Below are 19,829 nucleotides of genomic sequence, written 5' to 3' on the forward strand. Positions count from 1 at the left end.
GGGAGAGGAGGAGAGAGAGGGAGGGGAGAAAGCTCACACCTCACTGAAATTGTTATGTTCAGGTTTTTCCCTTTCTTAAAGGCATATTTCTGTTAACTAGAGCCTGAGTTTATTTTCCCATTGCTAAAGAGCAGATTTTTCTTAACTAGTGCTTGAGTTTGTTTTGTAGTTACACAGTGTCCTGCAGGTACATTGTTTTGGGTTTTTTTGTTTTTTGTTTTTTGTTTTTTTAACCTTTTAAACCTGGTAACTCTGCCTCCAGAGAAGAGATCCACTTGTTAAAGAAAAACGCAGCACTAAGGAAATGGAGCAAACCCACTTTGTTTTCAAATTTTTCTGTGTGAAGATTACTCCTGATGGTGTTCAATTTTATTAAAGAGGAGAACTACAGAAATATGAATTGAAAAGGGACAGTTTCAACATTTAAAATAATACTTACTCTGTAAATAGTGCAAAACCATCAACACAAGACTATAGCTGCTTAAAGTACCACGACTGGCATCATTTATCTCATGGAAACTCGCCCACTTCTTAATAACAAGTACTAAAGGACGAACTCGATTCTCAACTGGAAGGAAAATAAATACTTCTCAAAAAAGGCACATTTAACTAAACAGCAATCAATCAACATTTATTCCTATTTTATCAACATGATACTCTTGTATTCTAAGATTACCTTTTGCAACCATTTCATAGAATTTACTCAGTTACTCTACAACTACTATCCACCTTATAAAAATCAGGAAAAAAATATTTGCATTTGAAAACAGCCTTTTGAGTAGTAAGATCCACAGACACATTACAAGGGGTACACAAGGTAACTTGCAGGTAAGACAAAACTGGATGCATCAGTCAATGTAGTAGTGTCACATTTACTTTCAAATTCTCTCCAGCTCATTGTAGTAGTTTTCCCTGAATTAACTTGCTGCCAGGAGAGATTTTTTTTTTTTAATTTAGGTTATGTAAGCTTTGAGAGCAGGGAAAAAAATTCTGCTACTTGGGGAACACAGAGCTCATTCTTAAGTTTTCCTCAGGATCCATGAAAGGAGTAACCCCTGCATACAAACATCAATTTTAAATTTGCCTTGTCTTCATAGCTTTTTATGTATATGAGATATTAGATACAGTAACTCATTAAATCAAGACATATGCTTTTCATGAGGAAAGACATAAATACAGTCATATTCCAGGTGATCTTCTGAACTTGTGAACAATATAGACAGCCTTCTAATTAAAGTAGTAATGTGTTGTAAGGAGACGTTACACACCACCACCTACTAGGGACCTTGCAGTATACTTAATTTATTATTTGCAGACGTGTGGAAGCAGATCATCAGCTCAGTGAAGTGCCCTACAATGCCTCAGATGTTCCGGAGTTGTTCACAGTGGTTCAGCACACATGCCCCTGTAAGTGGTACTCTTTTTCTCAGAATAAATGTCCTATGTCTGAAAGGTGTTTTAGAAACAACAAAATTCCTTACTACCAGTCACCTCATTCCCAACACTATTCACCAGTGGTTGTACTGAAAAAATAAGACTATTAGTACACTAACTGTGAGATGCAGCTGAATTACTGTGCAGGCATCATATGAACATGCATTAACTGAAACAGGATTTTTCCATGACAAAAAAAAATGCAAATAGGCTCAAATTCCAAATGGGACACTTATGTGTGGGAGTGTGTCACTGGAGAAAAGATCTCTTTTTAGTTGGCCTTATTCTGAGATAAGGTTTTCCATCTGCTAGTGCCTGTAATTAGTATGTAACAAAGTTAGCATGCAACTTGGCCAGCAAACTTTTCCTGAGACTCTTTGATCAGTTAACAAGCTACCCCCTCAAGAAAAAGCTCAGTAATGTCATTTGCTCAAAGCTAAAAGGTCCAGCTTCCACTAATTGAAAAATACCTACCATCAATTGCAGACATGCCTCCTTAGGCAAACAACTGATAACACAACAGCGTAGACTTCAGTTTCTAGCTCTGCTTAGTCTACCTACGTTTCCTGTAGACATTCTGCTTCACTTTGCTATATGATCTTTGATGTTTTCTACAGCACCTGTGCATCAACGTAGAAGGGCTGACTTCAAAAGAGACAGAAGACCAACCACAGAAACATTTATTAATTTTTTTTTTTTTATCATGCTTCCTAAGTTAACTGGTCCTTTGGTTGCCTGAGCATCTGATTTGTTCTAATGGAACAGAGACACATACAGCTTCCACACGAGAGATAATTTGATCATTTTTTTCTCCCAATCAGGGTGAAGCCCGTCAGCCACAAATTTAAGCAAGCAGGCTAATACTTTTAATGCAATCCATTCTGGTTGATATGACTCCTGAAAGCATGTAAAAACACTGTCTGACAAAAGTTTCCATTTAGTTTTGTTTGCCTTATGGCACCTGAGAGTTTTCTGGTCCAAAGAAGACAAGACAGACTATGCTTGATACAGTTTGCCTATTTAAGAAGGTCTAGCACATTGAGGAGAAATCTTTCCAATCACAAAACTCCCTTAGCCACTAACTCACTCCTTGACTTCAAGAAAAGAACTCATCAGAAGACAAAGTTAATTTTGCTGGCCTCATAAAAAGTGGGCACCAAGGCAGAATGGAAGAAAAGGTGGGACACTAGGACGCCTTCCACTGCTTTTTTGACACCTGGACTCTTGCTTGCCCTACAGTGATTTGCTAAGAGGAATAGGAAAATCTGTGGCAGAAACTAGGAACAACTATATCAACATTAGACTTGGTCAAGTGACCCCTCACCTGTAGCCATTAATAACAAAGATTATCTCCTTAACCTTTTTAAGCTTGGAAGAAAATCCTTCTCCTGGTATATGCTTTCCTGGATATATGAAGAAATCACAGTTAACCAACTGATCCAGGACAAGTTGTAGACTCTCCTAGTAATGTGAAGATGGAACACTGAAACTATTCTGACTGAAATATTAGTAAAAATTAACTACTAAAGGTAACTTCTACTGATAATTTCCTACCCTAAATAGAAAGGAATTCCTGTATGCAAGAACTGAAGAAGGTGGTAAAGGAAGAATCACAACTGACCTAGAAGAATTAGCCTGAGGTCCACTCCTTATGTATTTATCTGCCAAACAACGTTGTGATGCTAAGTAAGAACACCGTAGTTTATCACTAAGAGTGCTGTTCTTATTGTTTCCCCTTCAGAAGTCTGTTTCACAATCTTTCAAAAACTCCTGAGGACAGAAACAAGAGTTTTGTTCGGGGCTTAGAAGAAAAACTGAAGTGGTATTTTGGATTTTCCAAGGAAAGACTCTGCCTGTAACAGCAAACAGACACAGCTAGCTACCAGCCACACACACCTATCACTGTCTATAAGGAAATAAAAGAAACTGCAGATTATACCACTAGATAATCACTAGTATAATGATCTCATCATCTGCAGAGTACCAAAGCAGCCCTTGTAGTAGATATGTGAACCTTAATATGAAGAATCTTTGTTATCTTCTGAATGTTATAATATTAAACTAAAAACATACCTAGCTAGTAAATCAGTTTTCTCAATATATGTAATCAACATTAAGCTATCTAACGCAGCTAATTAGGTAATTATATATATATATAGTAACCCAATATATTCAAATGAATTTTAATAGTCTGTCAACACCAAAATACAAATTTGTAAAGCAAAGCGTATAGAAACAAGCAAATATATTAAGAACTTACTGTATGCATAGGTTCTCAGAAGGAATGTATTTCTTATTCCTACAGTATTGTTTACATTCAAGTCAAACTCCACACAGCTGTTGGGGAGGAGAAAAGAAAAAGAATCAAGCATCATGGTATTCAATTTCAGAATACTTATTACTTGGTGACAAAGTTGGTGAAATTTCATACTGTATAATAAAGCTTAACTACTCACAATACTCAAGAAACAATATTAAATTCATAGTCAATAAGCTATAGCAACACTAATTCACAACAAGAGGAGCCTATTACTGACAAAGAAGTAGCTCTCTGCAATGTACTGCTATTTCCATTTTATATATACAAGTCTCATTCACATAGCATTTGTTTGCCTGAATAATACTTTGGATTTTCTTGAATTACTCTAAGGTGAACATAGACCTCGAATTTATTAAACTGGCTAAAACACATTAATCTGATACCTACAAAAGGTTTTTTACATCATTAATGACATTAAAAATTCTTTGCATCAAAATATTGCATAATTTTCAACCTGACGTAGTATCAAGCATGACTTTTTAGATGTAGCACAGGAAATAAACAAACATGAGGTACTGCTTGACAGTTGTAAAAATAAGCAAAACCACCAGTGAAATATTAGTTGCGTGTACAAATATAATTAAGATATATGTCAGGCTCCATTTGTATATTCCAATAGACCCCAATTGACAATACTACTATTTACCAGATGATATTAACGCAAGTTCTATTGCAGTTATTTTGTACTTTAACATGAACATTTAATAGATATTGCAATTATGACAAGTGAAAAAGGTTTTTGTTGGGAATCGAGTTCTATGAAAAGCACTACAGCAGAGGAAAAGAGTCAACTGAACATCAAATATAGCTGAAGAGGAAGCTTTTGCATCCTCTGTAGTACAGAAATCTTGTTAATTAATCAAAGGCTTGTCTGGTAGCAGAGCCAACATTGGAATTATTTCCTGGGAAAGACTACAAAAAAAAGAAATCCAGATAATGTCTTTGAAAAAGTAGAACACATACAAACTAAGTGCTTTCTCATTCACCAAATCAAAGTAAGTGGGAATCAGCAATTTTCACATATAGATGGACCATTGGCAACACATTAGAATCCAGATGCAGAGATACTACCCATTGAATTCTACCCCCTTCTCTCAGCAGCTGGGTACCAAGAAAACTGGCTTTCACAGGAAGCTTGTCATGTTTAGTTTCTGGTTTTGGCTAAAACAAGCTTAGTGCCCTGGGTACAGAATATCCAATCCATTTTTCAAGACCTCTGAGAAAAAGGAATGAGTGTGCATGTATGTGTACGTATGAGCCTACGAAAGACAGGCCGAGACAGATGCTTGAATAAAAAAACAAAACATGGGTGGAGGCGACAGGTTACATAACAGAAAGATAACTAGAAAGACAGAAAAAAATAAAAATAATTAAAAAAACCCCCAACCCAAAGTCATGTTCCCTTCTGCTCCCATCTTCCAAAAAAAACCAACACAGGAAACCAGATGGCAAACAGTACTGGTTTTTTCCCCTGAAAAATATAATGCATAGCTTCTAGTCTAAGAAGATTATACTTTCATTTAGCAGGAAACAAAGAATTCTTTAAATCCTGTCTGTAAGGTATTGAACATCACGACTGTTACTTCTTTGTGCAAGTGACTGTAGTATGGACTATAAATGCCTACAAAATGTCTTCAATCTTTCAACATAATCGCTTCCATACTTAAGGTTTCTTTGTAAAGTTTATTTTCTGATTTTAAATTGGAAAAAAATGTTATTGCTATAACTCTATGATTTATTCAATATTTGTACCAGGAACGTACCATTTAGTGTATCTATGAAAAGACTAGCATTGTTACATGTAGCTAAAGCCAAGTTTTAGCTTGAGAAGTTTTATACTTTCAGAAACCATGGAAGAAACAACCTTCTGTACTGTTAGAGAAGAAAGTTAGATAAAAATTATTTAAATTTTTAAAAGGTAAGTACTAGGATTAGATACAGGATTAAGTGTAAATGAAAATAAGTATAAAGTAAAACCCCTAGCAAGTGTTATGCAATCTCAGATGCAAGAAAAGCTTAAATGGACAATATTTATTAGTTCAAATCGTAAACATAACAGATTGAGTTTTACCACAGCAGAGTTTTGGCCCTGATAAAGGTATATTGTGATAACAGCACACTGTGATACGCTTTTACAAAAAGAGGCCAGAGAAGTGGGCTTGTTTTTTTTTTTAAAGACAAGAGCTGCAAAATTTCAAAGCGCATAGGCAGGGTAAAATAGTTGGATACAAGACAGTTGCTCAAAGTCCTATGTACAAAGAATAGTCAGTCTATCACCTTCATGTAATAGCATAGTTTAAGACTTACAAAATCTAAGCCCATAAATACAGGAAGATTTGAACATTCCTCAGACTTCCAACCAATTTGAGTGCTTTGCACAGTTTTTTCCTCTGTCAAATATCACACACAATAAGAAATACATTGTTTCCTGTCCTAGAATAAACAATCCCTCTTGTTTATTCATTTTCATGTCTTCATAATGAAGATACAATGAACACAATTATTTCCCCCTTCTAAAAAAAAGGCCACAAAATTAGTACTCTGCGAACAGAACATTTAATACTACTTTGTTAAACACAGAATACTTCCCTAGAACACAGCAGAATATACTCTTCTAAAATGAACAAAAATTTTTTTATCAAGAAAACATCATCACAAGAAACTAAAATTTGTTTTTGTGGTGTTCGTATAGTGTAAATACTGTGAATTAGTCCTTAAGTAGCTCAATACTTAAGTATGCACAGAAAGCAAAATTATCTTTCACAACAGTTTTCTTCCCATTGTTATTTTTCTGTCATGAGCCATTTGTCAACTGAAGTCCACTACGTACCAATAACTCATAGAAATACATGCTGTACTGCTACTAATTCACGTCACAGGAACTAAACAGCATCTCAACCACAAGAGGTGTTTCAGGCCATCAAGGAAGTAAGCTGACTGCCACTGCAAGCTAGGTGTACAGATTTGCAATGTAACTAGAGGACAACACAAACAAACAAAGTATGAGTCCAGTGGGACTACTCACATGGACAGCACACATACAGAGCACTTTCCTGGGTCAGTCTAAAAAATTATTTTGAACAGAATACTTGCCTGACTTTATCCCTGAACTTCACTATTGGCACTTTGGCTCGAATCAGCTGAGGTCGCTCAATGTAGCTTGCTGAAAGGGAGAAAAATATGCAACTAAGTTTCATGTAAGATGCTGATCTTAAAATCAGATCCTGAAGGGGAGTCATATTGACTGATTTACAGCAAATTGTGGCTTATTAAATTTAGCAAAAATATTCTCAGAAGGCTTGTGCTAAACTAAGTAACCTTTAGGAACTGCAGCAAAAATATGATCTAGGAAAGCATGCGAAAAAAAAAAATGCACTATTAGAGAAAAATTACAGTGGAAGATTTTTCTATGTGAAGTATATTCAAGAAGTTTGAACATAAGCAATGCAGTTCTACAGTGCTTTCACTGAACAGTACTTGTATAGAAATCCTGAATAATTACAATTAAGGTTCAGAAAGAAGGGAGCAAGAACATACCCATCCAGGATGGCCAGACACTTAAGCCCAGCACTACGTTGTAGCAATAACACAAGATCAGCTGTGTACTTTTTAATTGTGTCTAGTTTGGTTACAGCTGAAATTCTGCATTTTACTGATCAAAAAATATTAACATAACTGTATTGTCACTATGCACTGACTAAAACGTCCTTTAAAAAACTGTTTATTTGACTGATAAAGTGCATAGCAACAAACACATATCCTATTAAATTGTTACTGAAAACAGGACACCACTTTCCATCAAAGATGCAAGTGTTGACGTTTGCTTTAATGATGATAGGACATGCAGTAAGTATACAATCACAGCACTGTTATATACCCAGTCTAGACACACAGGCTCAATGCCAGACCATCCAAACCCAAACATACTAAGGTCTGCCAGACTCATACAGTGCCACCAAGTCAACCTTTGCACTCGGCTGCCCAAAACTGTTGTGTCAGTCATTATCTGTGATTTTCCTATTTTTGGCAATATATCAGGACATACTTAGTAGTTGCCCATAATCCTGAATGAGAAACACACCCAAGAAAATAACGGAAATGATAAAGAAACACAGAGCCAGTAGGTTACAGGATATGAATTTGGGCAAAAAGCACAATTTCAGGAATGTCTTCTGTTGCAAAATCTATGATCACTTGAATTTGCCAATATCTAACATCATTCAATTTCCCCTTGCTTCTATAAATTAACCTCAAATTAGCAGAAAGAAATATGACAAAGCTAGAAGTAATGCAGACTAAAAATAACGTTAAATAAAAGCTGATCTTTACTCTTTTGAGGAAAAAAATAAAAAGAAGTTATTTCTCTCAGTCGGGATAGCAGCCCTTATTAAACAGTGTTACCTCCATTGCATTTGGATGAAAACTTCAGATTTGGTAAAACCCTACTGTGCAACATTCAATCAAAACACATTTTACTTTGTTTTTTTGAGACTTTCTGAAAGTGTTTTATGGTTACACACATTTAGACATATTTGACCTGAGGTAATTCTTTATCTGGATTTGAATGCATTCTATGATCTTAAGCAACACACAGACCAGCACTCAAAAAAAAAGAGATTGTATTAACTTATCAATTTCAAAGGAAGAATCTTAGAGAACTCCAATCCACATTCACTGAACGTACAATCGAGTACAACTTACACAAGCGTCCCCTCTTCCTAGCTGCACCCATAGACACATCCAAACATTCCTCCTCTGACATCCCAGAACAGTCTTAAAGTGAAGCTATAAAGCGTGTAGAGCTCTCTGCCTCCTTTCCTTTCACTAGCAAATATAAGACAAAGGTGGCCAACACATTAGCACATGGTACACAACGGTAGTTATCTAACTGCATGCCAGAGCAATTCACCTTTCTTCACTGTCCTGGTTTCAGCTGTCAGAGAGTTAACTTCCTTCACAATAGCTAGTGTGAGGCTACGTTTTGGATTTGTGCTGAGAAGGCGGCTGATAACATACTGATGTTCAGAGTTCCTGTGAGGACAGTCAAAGATTTTTCATCTTCTCTGCTGTGCCAGTGTGGGCAGGTGCAGGAGAAGCTGGGAGGGAGCACAGCCCCAATTACTAGGCTACAATTTGATCTTAGGTTTAGGATTGGGACCCAAGTTGGCCAACAGTCTGCTCAATATCATGCACATCATTCCCAGTATATAGATGAGGCTCTGTCCAGTAGTACTCTCTCTTGCTCCAGGTTGTCTCCTTCTGGGTCACCCCTCTCTCAGGGTTATCTTGCTCTCTTGGATACCTGGGCTCTTATCTCCGTTCTGGGAGGGCGGTTTTGGGACTCTCCCTGCTCCGGGATCGTTAGCTGGGAACAAGCTGAGCCTTGGCCATCGGGTGGTGAGCAGTATCACTGCATATCACTCGTTTGTATATTTGTATATATTACTTTTATTATTACCATTATTATTTTCAATTTTATTGTAGTTTAGTTATTAAATTGTTCTTATCTCAACCCATAAGTCCCTTTACCCCTTTAATTCTTTCCCCCATCCCTGGGAGGAGGGAGGGTGAGATAGCGGTGTTGTGGTGTTTTGCTGTCAGCCAGGGTAAAACTACAACTCATTATGACCTTTCTCAAGTGCCCTTCAGAAGTTAACTGAATTCATTCTAGTGGCAGTCCACTTCCAAACACATCCTTGTCTGCAAACGCCTCCCAACACTTAACGGGCACTTGTGCAACATCAGTTGGCTAAGAAAAAAAAAAAATCTCAACCTACAGTACTGATCTGTTTCCCAAGGTGAAACAAAGCAAACCGGATGTTAGAAGGCAGTGACCTGCTGCTGGTACCCTCCTTCTTGACTCACACCAGTGACACTTTTAGCAGAATCTCTGCTGGACCTTAGATCGTCATACATACAAGGGAAGTAACAGTCAACAACATAGAATGTGGAGTTCTGAAATACATACAGGCTGAGTAAGTGCCTTAGTAAATTGACTATCTGACCTTGAAGCTATGACCAAAGGGGCTACACAAAAAAAACAGATAAAGAATTCCACATAGCTACTCCACAGTTTTGGGCATGTCTATGAAAAAAAAAATCACAAATGCCACTCCAGCTGTAGTTAAAAAGAACATAACCACTTCAAAGACGACTAGGCACGGTTTCATAAATAACTTATTAATGCAGAATTTCAGATTAAACAGATTAAGTCTCTCTTTCCTTTTACAGAATAAAAGATTAAGCAATCGTACAAAATATTAATCCTAAATGTGGTATATGCCAAAAAGATCTTTAGTATCCTGCACACGTAGCCTGCTCTCATTGATAGGGCTATACTATAGAAAGAGAAAGTCGGTGACACAGAAGTCAGAAACCAGAGTCATTAAGAATCTAGGAAGGTACAGCCCAGCACCAGCCAAATTAATTGCTGATGTTTGGAATTCATTCACCCACCGGCACAGTGCTTCAAGATCATTCACTTGAGTTCAGGTTCCCTTGCTTATCCTAGCTGTTGCACATTCCCCACTAGACAACTGTTAGGTGATGTGCTACTCTCAACACTACTGCATCTCTTTGTATAACCCAGGGAAAACGAGCTCTTTGTTATTTATTCAGATAGTAAACACCAGTCAACCCAGTACTGCTAAGCTGTCTCTCAAATGAATCCTTCCTAGACAAACCAAAGAGAGTGATCAGTTTGACTTTTACTCTCCTTGGTTTGGATTATACTCTTTTCAGTATGTTCTAACAGTTATCAATCCAAATTCGTGTTTCACATTTCACATCTCTAAAAGACATTGGCTTGAGCGTACAGTTCTGGGAATATTAGCTAATATTGTAAAAAATAAATGTGTGCAGGTATCTGAACAAATACGTTAAAAAGGTACACGTACTCTGCTAGTCTTTAAAACAGAAGATATGCTACTGCTATCCTCTCACCTCTCTACTCTAGGAGAGACACAATACCTAACTTTAAGACTAACAAGGCCCACGAAAACAGTGAATAAATATCATAAATTTCTCCTACTTTACTCTGTGACTAGACTATTCAAAAAAAGAACTCATCTTCATTTCAGCCAGTATTCTAGATGCAGGATGACAAACAGAAAAGCCTCTGCTCTAAGACTTTTAATCTGATGGGTTCAAATTCCTTGCTCACGCTTGTTACCTTTCGCAAAACTGAAACTGAAAGAAACTGGAGCTTAGATAAACTTTGAATCCACTTCCCAAGCCTCCTAGAAGGAACCACAATCACAGTTAACTGTATATAAAGGATAAAAGAGATTGCACTTCAAGTTCTGAAGATGATTTCCTAAAAGAAAGACAAATTGTGAAAGAAACTGATATAACCGCACTTGGAAAGCTTCCTAATTTATCAATCAATCATGGAACTAGGGTGAGTACGCAGAGAATCACACTCTTCTTATAGCCCTTATTTTGGAATGTACAGGAACATTACAGAGTGTGAGAACAAAGAGAAAGACGTCAGGAGAAGCACAGCTAGAAAAAACTTCTCCAAAGTTTCTGACCTGAAATGATCTGGAAAAAGGTTACAAAAGCTCTAGAACATTACCTACGCCACCCTCATTTCTTTTCATCCTTCAGTTCTTTCACAAAACCAGCCCAAAACTTTTTTTTAAATAATGTCTTATCTTTCCTTCCCCTTCTTGTTCTTCCTACATCTTGGGACGTACTTAGCTTTCATGTTGGGTCAAACTATGTTTATTTCCATTCTCTTGTGTGAAGCAAGTAATAAGTTTAATGACAGCTCACATATTTGCTGAGAACGTGCTGCAGTTTTTCTTCTACAGAAGAAATAAAGAAAAAATATTTAAATAGTGTAGTCAAGAGGGATTACCTTAAGACTACAGGTAGCATCATACATATTAACTGGACAGCACAAAACTTAAAAATAATGATCAGAAGAAGTTTCATACCTTTTAGGTTGTTAAAAAGCATACACATTAAAATACAGAAAATGAAATTGCAATTCTTCAAGAAGCTTGGTACAGACTAATCTTACACTTGCTTGTACACAGCAACAGTATATTATATAGTGTATATATAGTGCACTGCTAATACTTTAAAAGTTTCAAATCTTGAATTCTGGTTCAAGTTGAAATAACATCTCAAAAGAATTACAATTTCTGTAGACGACTTCTTCAAATTTATTTACCTGTAGATCCCATCCGTGATGATTAGGCAGCAGCTGAATTCTAAGGACAGTAGAAGGTAGGAAATCAACCCAAAAACTGCAGTTCTACTAAAAAAGAACTTCACAGCCAATCTGGAGCTGACAACGAACAACCATTTCTAAGCACATAAACCTGACTCCAGAAACCCAGAGGAGTGCCAACAGGACACCACTGAAGCACACACTGCTAAGACCATGTCCCCAGAGGCAAAGAAAAAGCATATGAATCCATCAGCTTCTGAAGTCTAGCCTGGGGGAACTCCCTCCCTGCCTCCAACCCACAGGCTCTTTTGAAATTATGGATGACAGTAATTATGTTTGCCTAAATTAGCTTTAATCAAAATAAGTAGGCAATATCCTTGTTTCAGAAGTACTGAACCTTAGCATTGTTGACCTGGAGTTTGTAAATGAACTAAATCCAAATGGAAAGACCCACACAACAAAGCTTTTTCATTTTGAATCAGGTGAACATTTTCAAACAACTTTTGTCTATCAGTTCTATCCACAGAACATTCATAAAAAGACACAAGGACAAATGTCTAGGTATAGGAATTCATGCCCATAACAATGTTAAAATTATGAAGAGATGATCTAAGAGGTCTACATACCACAACTAAAAGAGTCTGACAGGAGAGGGAATGACAGCAGTGTTTTGGCCTGCCTCACCTTCCAAAGAACATTTTGATTAAATTCAGTTCACCAAAGACACTTCCAAGATAACAGAGAATTAGGAAAGCATTAAAAATGAGCAATGGCACAAACAAAAACCTTCAGGGATCACTCCCACATGACCATCACGTCTTTCTGATGCTCATATTCCCTGGCAAACATACTTGATTTTGTCTAAAGCTCTATCACAGAACACAACCTACTGAAAAAAGAAGAGGGTGATAGTTTATTTAGATGCTGCGTTTCTGATCCCTGAAAACACAACTATTTTATCACTGTGCTTCTCAGAAAGCACTGGAACAACTTGCATCCTAGGCAAAGCCAGACTAAGTTCTGGACTTTTTACACAAACATCAATATACGATAGTGATAAGCCCTTAAATATCAGATGCCTATTATGCAATGGATCTATCAAGTCTCTGTTCAACTGAGCTGTTAAACCTGCCTATGTACAGTTGCCAATGAAGAAATTTTGAAGTCTGCATTTAAATTAATGGTTTGTTCCTTTTACCACTGCAGGATTGCTCTGAACAATACGGAGTGGCATCAAAGAATATATCAGAAGTCTGAGGAGCAGGGGGACACAGCCATTGATATCAATAAATGACAGAGTCTTTTATAATTCAAAGGATGGTACAAGGGCATCTTTGACGTAGGAGGATTTCACATTTAAGTCAAGAACTGCCCACATGAATTCTTCATCTGAAGGGAGTTTAAACAATAACTTACTTATAAGAACTATGAATTGACCTATTTCTCCTATATGTGCTGTCATTGTCAGCTTTTAGTATTTTCTTCACTAGGCACCTAAGTTAATTATTTCACCAGTATGAAGCCCCTCCCCCCTAATCAATTCTACACAGTCCACTGTAAATGACATCTTATTTTATAAATTCTTAGCGATTGTCCCCAGGAAGGCACTGCAATCAAAGATTTAGAGTTCACTAACAGGTTTCCCAAACAGAAATCTACTTCTTCCTGTCCCCCCAAACTGTGGTCCCCAACTCAAAAGTCATTTTAGATGCTACCCATTCTTGAACTCCACTAACTGGCAAGGCAACCATTATGGTTTTTCAGTTGCTATCCATCAGCACCAAGATAAGTAACATTACTAAATATTTATAGTTTTTTCTCCAAACACTACTGTGATGAGAAGCTAGACAAGATGCAATTACATAAATTTGTTACAATTGTGCATCAGTACTTCTTACAGAATTGCCCATCATCTTACCACCTCCCTGCAGCTGGGAACTTACAAAGTTTAGTACTGAAGAGTTTTTGGATTAAGCTGAGTACATGCCTTGCTTCAGTCTTCTGATTTACCTGAAATATGATATTAAAATTAAACAAAAAAGTTGGTATCTCTTATTTACATGTTCCAAGTAAGCATGCTTTACTTTTCAAATAAAAATTACTAATTCTCAGAATAAGAAATGAATATGTATACCAACACATTCCACAGCCCACATATACATTTAGTGCAGCAAAAGTCAGACAGAACAACTCATATTCAATATGCAAAGTAAATATCAGATATTAACAGATCACAGAACTTGAGGAAAACCTAACCCCGCTTATACAAAAATGTCCTTTCCTTCCTTTTCAATTCTTTCGAAATCATGCTCTGTTTAGACTTCTTTTTGGTTACATCTTTTCTGTCAACCTGAATTCTACTCATAAACATTTACTCTCACTAAAAATACTTAAGATATTTTGCATATCAAATACCTTCTTATGCCTCCTCACTAAAATTAGTGGCTACGAATCTAAATAATGAAATTAAAAAACTGTACTTATTAAAAGTGGTTCCTGCATCTAAAATAAGTTAAGAGTTCTCTAAACAATTTTCTTAATGATTCTAGGCAATTGACTTCTCTGTTTTGCTGTGCTTTTGTCACTTATGCAGTGATTGCAATGCTTATTTTCTGAATGTTTTGTTGGGTTAAAAAGTTTATAGGGTTAAATTCGTATTTGCAACATTATTGGGCCCACAGTTCAGAGCTATTATAAGTGCAAAAATACACTTGGATTTGACCATTTGTTTCTCATTTCAGAATTCAGCCTTATAAAAACATACACATTTTAAAAACCGACTTTTTTTTTAACGATGCATGTTTTAAATTACTTACTGGTTCTTCCTTAAGCACCAGGCACAAGTCACCATCACTGCTACGAGTGCCAAACCCATTCAGTGTGGAGCCAACCAAAAAGAGTCTACTCTCTGTAACAGAAGAATCACAGAAAAAAAATGTGACATATTATAGTTTAAGAAGGAAGAACTGCAAACCCGAAGAAAATTCAAACTGAAGTAATCAAATTCAAAACATACGTGGAAAAATTCGCTGAATTTCTCTCTGGAGTTGTATTCTACAGAGCTCTTTTCTGTTCAAATCACAGGTCTGTTGCTGACATGCTTGAAAGAAGTCCAAAACCTGCTGACTTAACTTGACACACACGTTCAAAAAGGAGAGATACAGAGAAGTGAACATTCTTTGCTGTCAGAGATGCAATTACATAAAATACAGATGTGTTCAGTAAAAAAAATAACCCAGTATCATTTCATTGTCTTGAGTTTTACCGCACTTGAAGTCATGCTGCACAACTCCCCAGAAGAAACTTCTGCAAAGCTATTTATGTAAATTTGTTCAATCTGTTATAAAATGTTTATCAACAGGAAATAATTTTTGCCTCATCGATATCTGCAGCCTTTCAGGGAACAAGCAGTGAAAGACCAGAGATATGTCCTCCTGACTTTAACATAAACAGTTTGCCTACCAGTAGTAGGGAGAAAAATAAATATTAAAACTTAGGTAAGTTAGCTTTTTTTTTTATCCCACACAAACTATTAAAGAAGTAGTCAGATCTGTGGTGGAAGGAGGTATTAACAGTTTATCTTTCACAACACTGTTATATGCTATAATCAAAAAGCATATTTATACTAAAAAGAAATCTTCTGTCATGCTGGTGCAGCTGAAGACTAATTAGCCACATGCTTTTTTATTTAAAAAAGAACAAAGAACATAGTTCCAACTCCACTGTTCTCCTGAAGAAGACATCCTCTTCTCTATTCCAGATCAGCTAGTACAGTAACTTTTATCTCCTTCTGAAGAGAGGCAAAAGACATCTCTACAGGCCCAATACTGTATTTATTCAGAATGAGCTTCTCTTGCATTACTAGGGTGCTGGTTTTTTTTTCCACCAGCATTCTCCCCGGTGCCCAGTCATGTGAAAAATGGACCATACGTCCAATTTCTGCTTCCTGAAGCAGACATGTAGGTTTCCTGACATTAGTATGGAAACCAAACAACAAAAGCAAACAATACCCTAACCACTAAAAAGGCTCCAAACCCAAACACACACAAGGAGGCTATATAGGACCATAGTAGCAGCTGCATTTATTGATATTCCTTCTAATGACAGCTCAGCCATAGAGACCCCACGACAGCACCAAAGAACCTTGCACAAATTTTTGTGGTCTCCCACAGCACCATTGGACTCTGCCTACTCAGAAAGCAGATGTAAAGCACAGGCATAGAAAGACATCACCTTATCTTTGGCCACAGGGAGCGTTGTTTTTATAGGGTCTGGAAATAAAGTATCTTGCAACTGAGGAACACAACCAGTTAAACAGGGCATGTAAAGCGCATGGAACGGTGGAGACTGAACTGATCCTGGGAAGGAGTATCTACGTTCTTCCAGTAAAGGCACTGCCTGGTTAACTACAGTTGTTTGAGAATGAGGTGAATGAAACCGCTGCCGTTTGACATCATGTGGAACACTCTGTTCGCTTTGTCTCCTAAAGACAAAAAAAGAGATAGAGACAATAATACCTCTAGCCTGCAAGCTCCAACCTATGATTACAAGAGAGCTGCTACAAAGTACAAATAGCAATGCTTTCTTATGTGACTGTTTCACTAAAAGCAAGTACTCTACAGAACAAAAGGTGTGCATATCCTAAGTACTAGGTGAAATAAACCTGGAATGGGAAAAAAGAAGACACAACTGCAAAAGTGCAGCTACCCTTGAAGTGAACTGATGCAACTGCTTTACAAGAGTGTCTACATTAACCAATTCAAACCTAAATGGCAAGTTCAGTTAATATTTTTTGGGGACATGGACAGATAGTACTATTAATAATAAAAATTTAACTGAAGAGACCTCAAGTCGTCATTTCAGTTTTAATGTCTGAGAGAAGTTCTGATAACATTACTTACCCACAATCTTAAAGGAACTCATAATGCTAAATCAAAAGATAATGCTGTTTCAGCCTATTTTCATTGAAAAGAACTTGCATGAACTCATGCTCAGCAAAAATACCTTAAGAAGAATAGACTCGAGCTAAGGATTAACTAGTTGACTGTGAATCTCCTAAGAGAGCATAGCTTTCCATAAACCAGACTGGTTAAGAGGAAAACAAGCATACAGCATGAAACCAGGAACTTCTTCAGTTCATGCAACAGTAATATACTCAACTACAGCTTAATACCATGTATTTAATTGTACTTATTTTCTCATCTGTTAAATCTGGAAAAGAAAAAGCATGCAGGAAATAGTTTTGAAGAAAGATTACATTAAGGTTCCTCCCTATCACCTGATTCACAGAATTATTACAAACACATATCAACTACTACTTCTGAACTGATATGTTATTTTTCTCTAGAATGTTAAGAGAAAATAAAACCATACATTCCTCTGAAATTCCTCTTTCTGTTGCTACTAAAGTAACAAATGAAGCTAGTTAAATTCAAATAAGTTTAGTTTTTTGAAAAGTAGTAAAACTGTTTCCATAAAATTCCTCTTTAAAAAAAAAAAGAAGCTTACATGTGCTTGAATTCAGCACTTTGTATTTGAAAAATAAAGTATCACATAATTAAGAAAATTAGGAGAAGCATCTAATTTGTCCTCAGAAAAACATCACAATTCCCATAAAACATCGAGGGCGCAGTCTTACTCTTAACTGGACAAATTAACAGAAGAGAACATGCAATTTATTGACACACAGACTATGATCTATTATAGTATTAAAATCAAACATGTAAGTCACAGTACTGTAAAGCCACAGCTGTTAGAAGAGAAAAACTGCACATACTAAGTCACTTATAAGTACTAACATTCTCAAAAGCAGGTACATGAAGGCTTTCAAGAGCCTTGAAATGGCCTGTTTGATGAAAAAAAAATAATTACTCAGTATTCTCGCAATTTCTAACAAAATTCAGGTTGCAAAAGAAGTTGATATTAGACAGTGTTCATAATGGGTACATTGCAACCAGAATTCATCACACACACACAAAGAACCTACTTTCTTCCTCTGAATGATGTGAGGGCATCAGATGTATGTACTGGACAGCCATTTCCGTAAGTCACTGGCTGTGGGGTAACAGCTGAAGTAGTTGCAAGGTTCCCACTCAAAAGAGGCCTGGAAAGACTAAAGTCCATAACTGTTACTCATATGACAACTAAGATGCTTTTTAGGGATTCGTAATTTTTCTTAAGTGAATACTAAACTCAGCAAGTCCTGTTGTTTTTTTTTCTTAGAAGCAATACATCTGTCTTTTCTACCCAAAAATTAAGAGACATTTCAGTACCTATTTTTCATTAAAAGACAGAATATTGTAATTCCTCACAGCACACACGTAAGAAGATGTTAGCAAACAAATTAACTTAAAGTACTGTTAAATTTAAGAGCCTAAAGAAGACTATGGTGCCTTCAAATCTATCCCAAAGAATAAATGTTTCTTCCCCTTCTCACCTCCTCCCTGTTTTCCCCAGTAAACAAATACAATCGAAGATCTTTAAAACTGAACTGTGGATTATTAACTCTAATCAGTGCAATGTCATCTCATGCATTATGCACAATGCAGGAGAACATTAGCACTTGCAGGTCACCAGCAGAAACGACACAGCTGTTTTACATGACACCTTCCTATTTTTTAAAGGTTAATACAGTTTAATGTTAAAAACAGTGAAAAACATCTTCTGTAAACAGAAATACTTCTTTCAAAAGACTGCTAACTCTCTTTTTCAACCCAATCCCCAGTGTCAAATCTTACAGTACTTACGCTGCATTCTGGAAGTTAAACTGAGCATCAATAATTTGCTGGTGAGAGGGAAGAGTATCTGGTGTAGTTAGAGGAAGCTTATCAAAGACATTACTTCGTTGTGTTGGAGGGAAGGGTGGATGACACAAGCTAAAGGAATTTGGGAACATGCTCCTTTCTACTTGAAGTGAACATGTATCCTTTTACCTGCATTAGGGAAAAAAAAAATACAACATGAAATACTAGTTACCTTTTAAACTCTTGGTTTAAAAATCCAAACCACCTAGTATATATTTCCACAAATTGCTTAAAAGAGTTGTGATTGTGGGCTAGTTTTATCTCCTTTCAGGAGAAGACACTAAATAAAAGTACTATATACACTTAAGTTTCACAATTACTACTTACTTCATTTATTTTTAAAAGTTACTTTGTTCCCCTCCACGTTAAGTTTAATTTTAGAAAAATTACATGACAGAAGATGTAAGAATTTTCACCTCAAGGAGAAGTAACATATTACAGTGGAACAGGTTTCTTACTTTTTCATTATATGATATGCAAAGAAGCAGCCAAATGATGACACCAATTGGAAAGTAAACTACACATGCTTTAAGAATATAATATATACAGCATTACTTTGTTCGTGCCTACAGAATGGATTCTGTGATAGAAAAGTGTAGGTCTATTACACAGAACTGACTGCTGTTTGATCTTGTATCATTACATGCATTACCTCCTTCATCTCTAAGCAGTCCAGGTACTCTTAGCATCACAGCCAGTGATCACATAAGCAGTTTATGGATATAATTCACCAGTAACAGAACCATGCATCAGAATTCAAGATTGAGTTGCAAAAGTAACACATTCTTTCCAGTCTTTTAAGTCGTAAATACCAGAAAGACATGCAAATACCAGAAAGAAAAGCAATGACAAAGTTACCTTCCCAAGACCAAAACAGAACAGTGTAACACTGCTGTCTCAGAGCAGCTATAACGGCATTGACGGTAACTTTCGGTAGAGATTACCTTGGCGGAACTGCCAGGCTCTCCACAAGTTTCATAACCGTTACAGCCCAGGCACACTCGTCCCCGTGGGCCCTTTTTCCCAACAAGCGTTTACTTTTGAGGGAAGCACGCAAGCACATGCCGGTACAACCCCCGCGTCGGCACGCCCA

At 36.6% G+C, this 19,829-nt stretch overlaps 1 protein-coding gene across 1 annotated transcript; it reads right to left on the reverse strand.

Annotated features, from left to right (window-relative positions):
- Window positions 1-439: 439 nt before the first annotated feature.
- PAPD4 (PAP associated domain containing 4) lies at window positions 440-18,828 on the reverse strand (the record flags this gene model as incomplete). Its single annotated transcript, XM_010076523.1, has 9 exons — window positions 18,680-18,828; window positions 17,920-18,036; window positions 16,167-16,416; window positions 14,950-15,064; window positions 14,750-14,841; window positions 13,877-13,943; window positions 6,848-6,917; window positions 3,695-3,771; window positions 440-568 (listed from the first exon to the last, which is right to left on the reverse strand). Coding segments are annotated over exons 1-9 (1,066 nt in total), but the record flags the coding sequence as incomplete, so codon positions are not given.
- Between the last annotated feature and the right edge of the window lie 1,001 nt (window positions 18,829-19,829).

Source organism: Pterocles gutturalis, unplaced genomic scaffold (genome assembly GCF_000699245.1).
Source record: "Pterocles gutturalis isolate BGI_N339 unplaced genomic scaffold, ASM69924v1 scaffold47366, whole genome shotgun sequence".
NCBI classification, from domain to species: Eukaryota; Metazoa; Chordata; class Aves; order Pterocliformes; family Pteroclidae; genus Pterocles; species Pterocles gutturalis.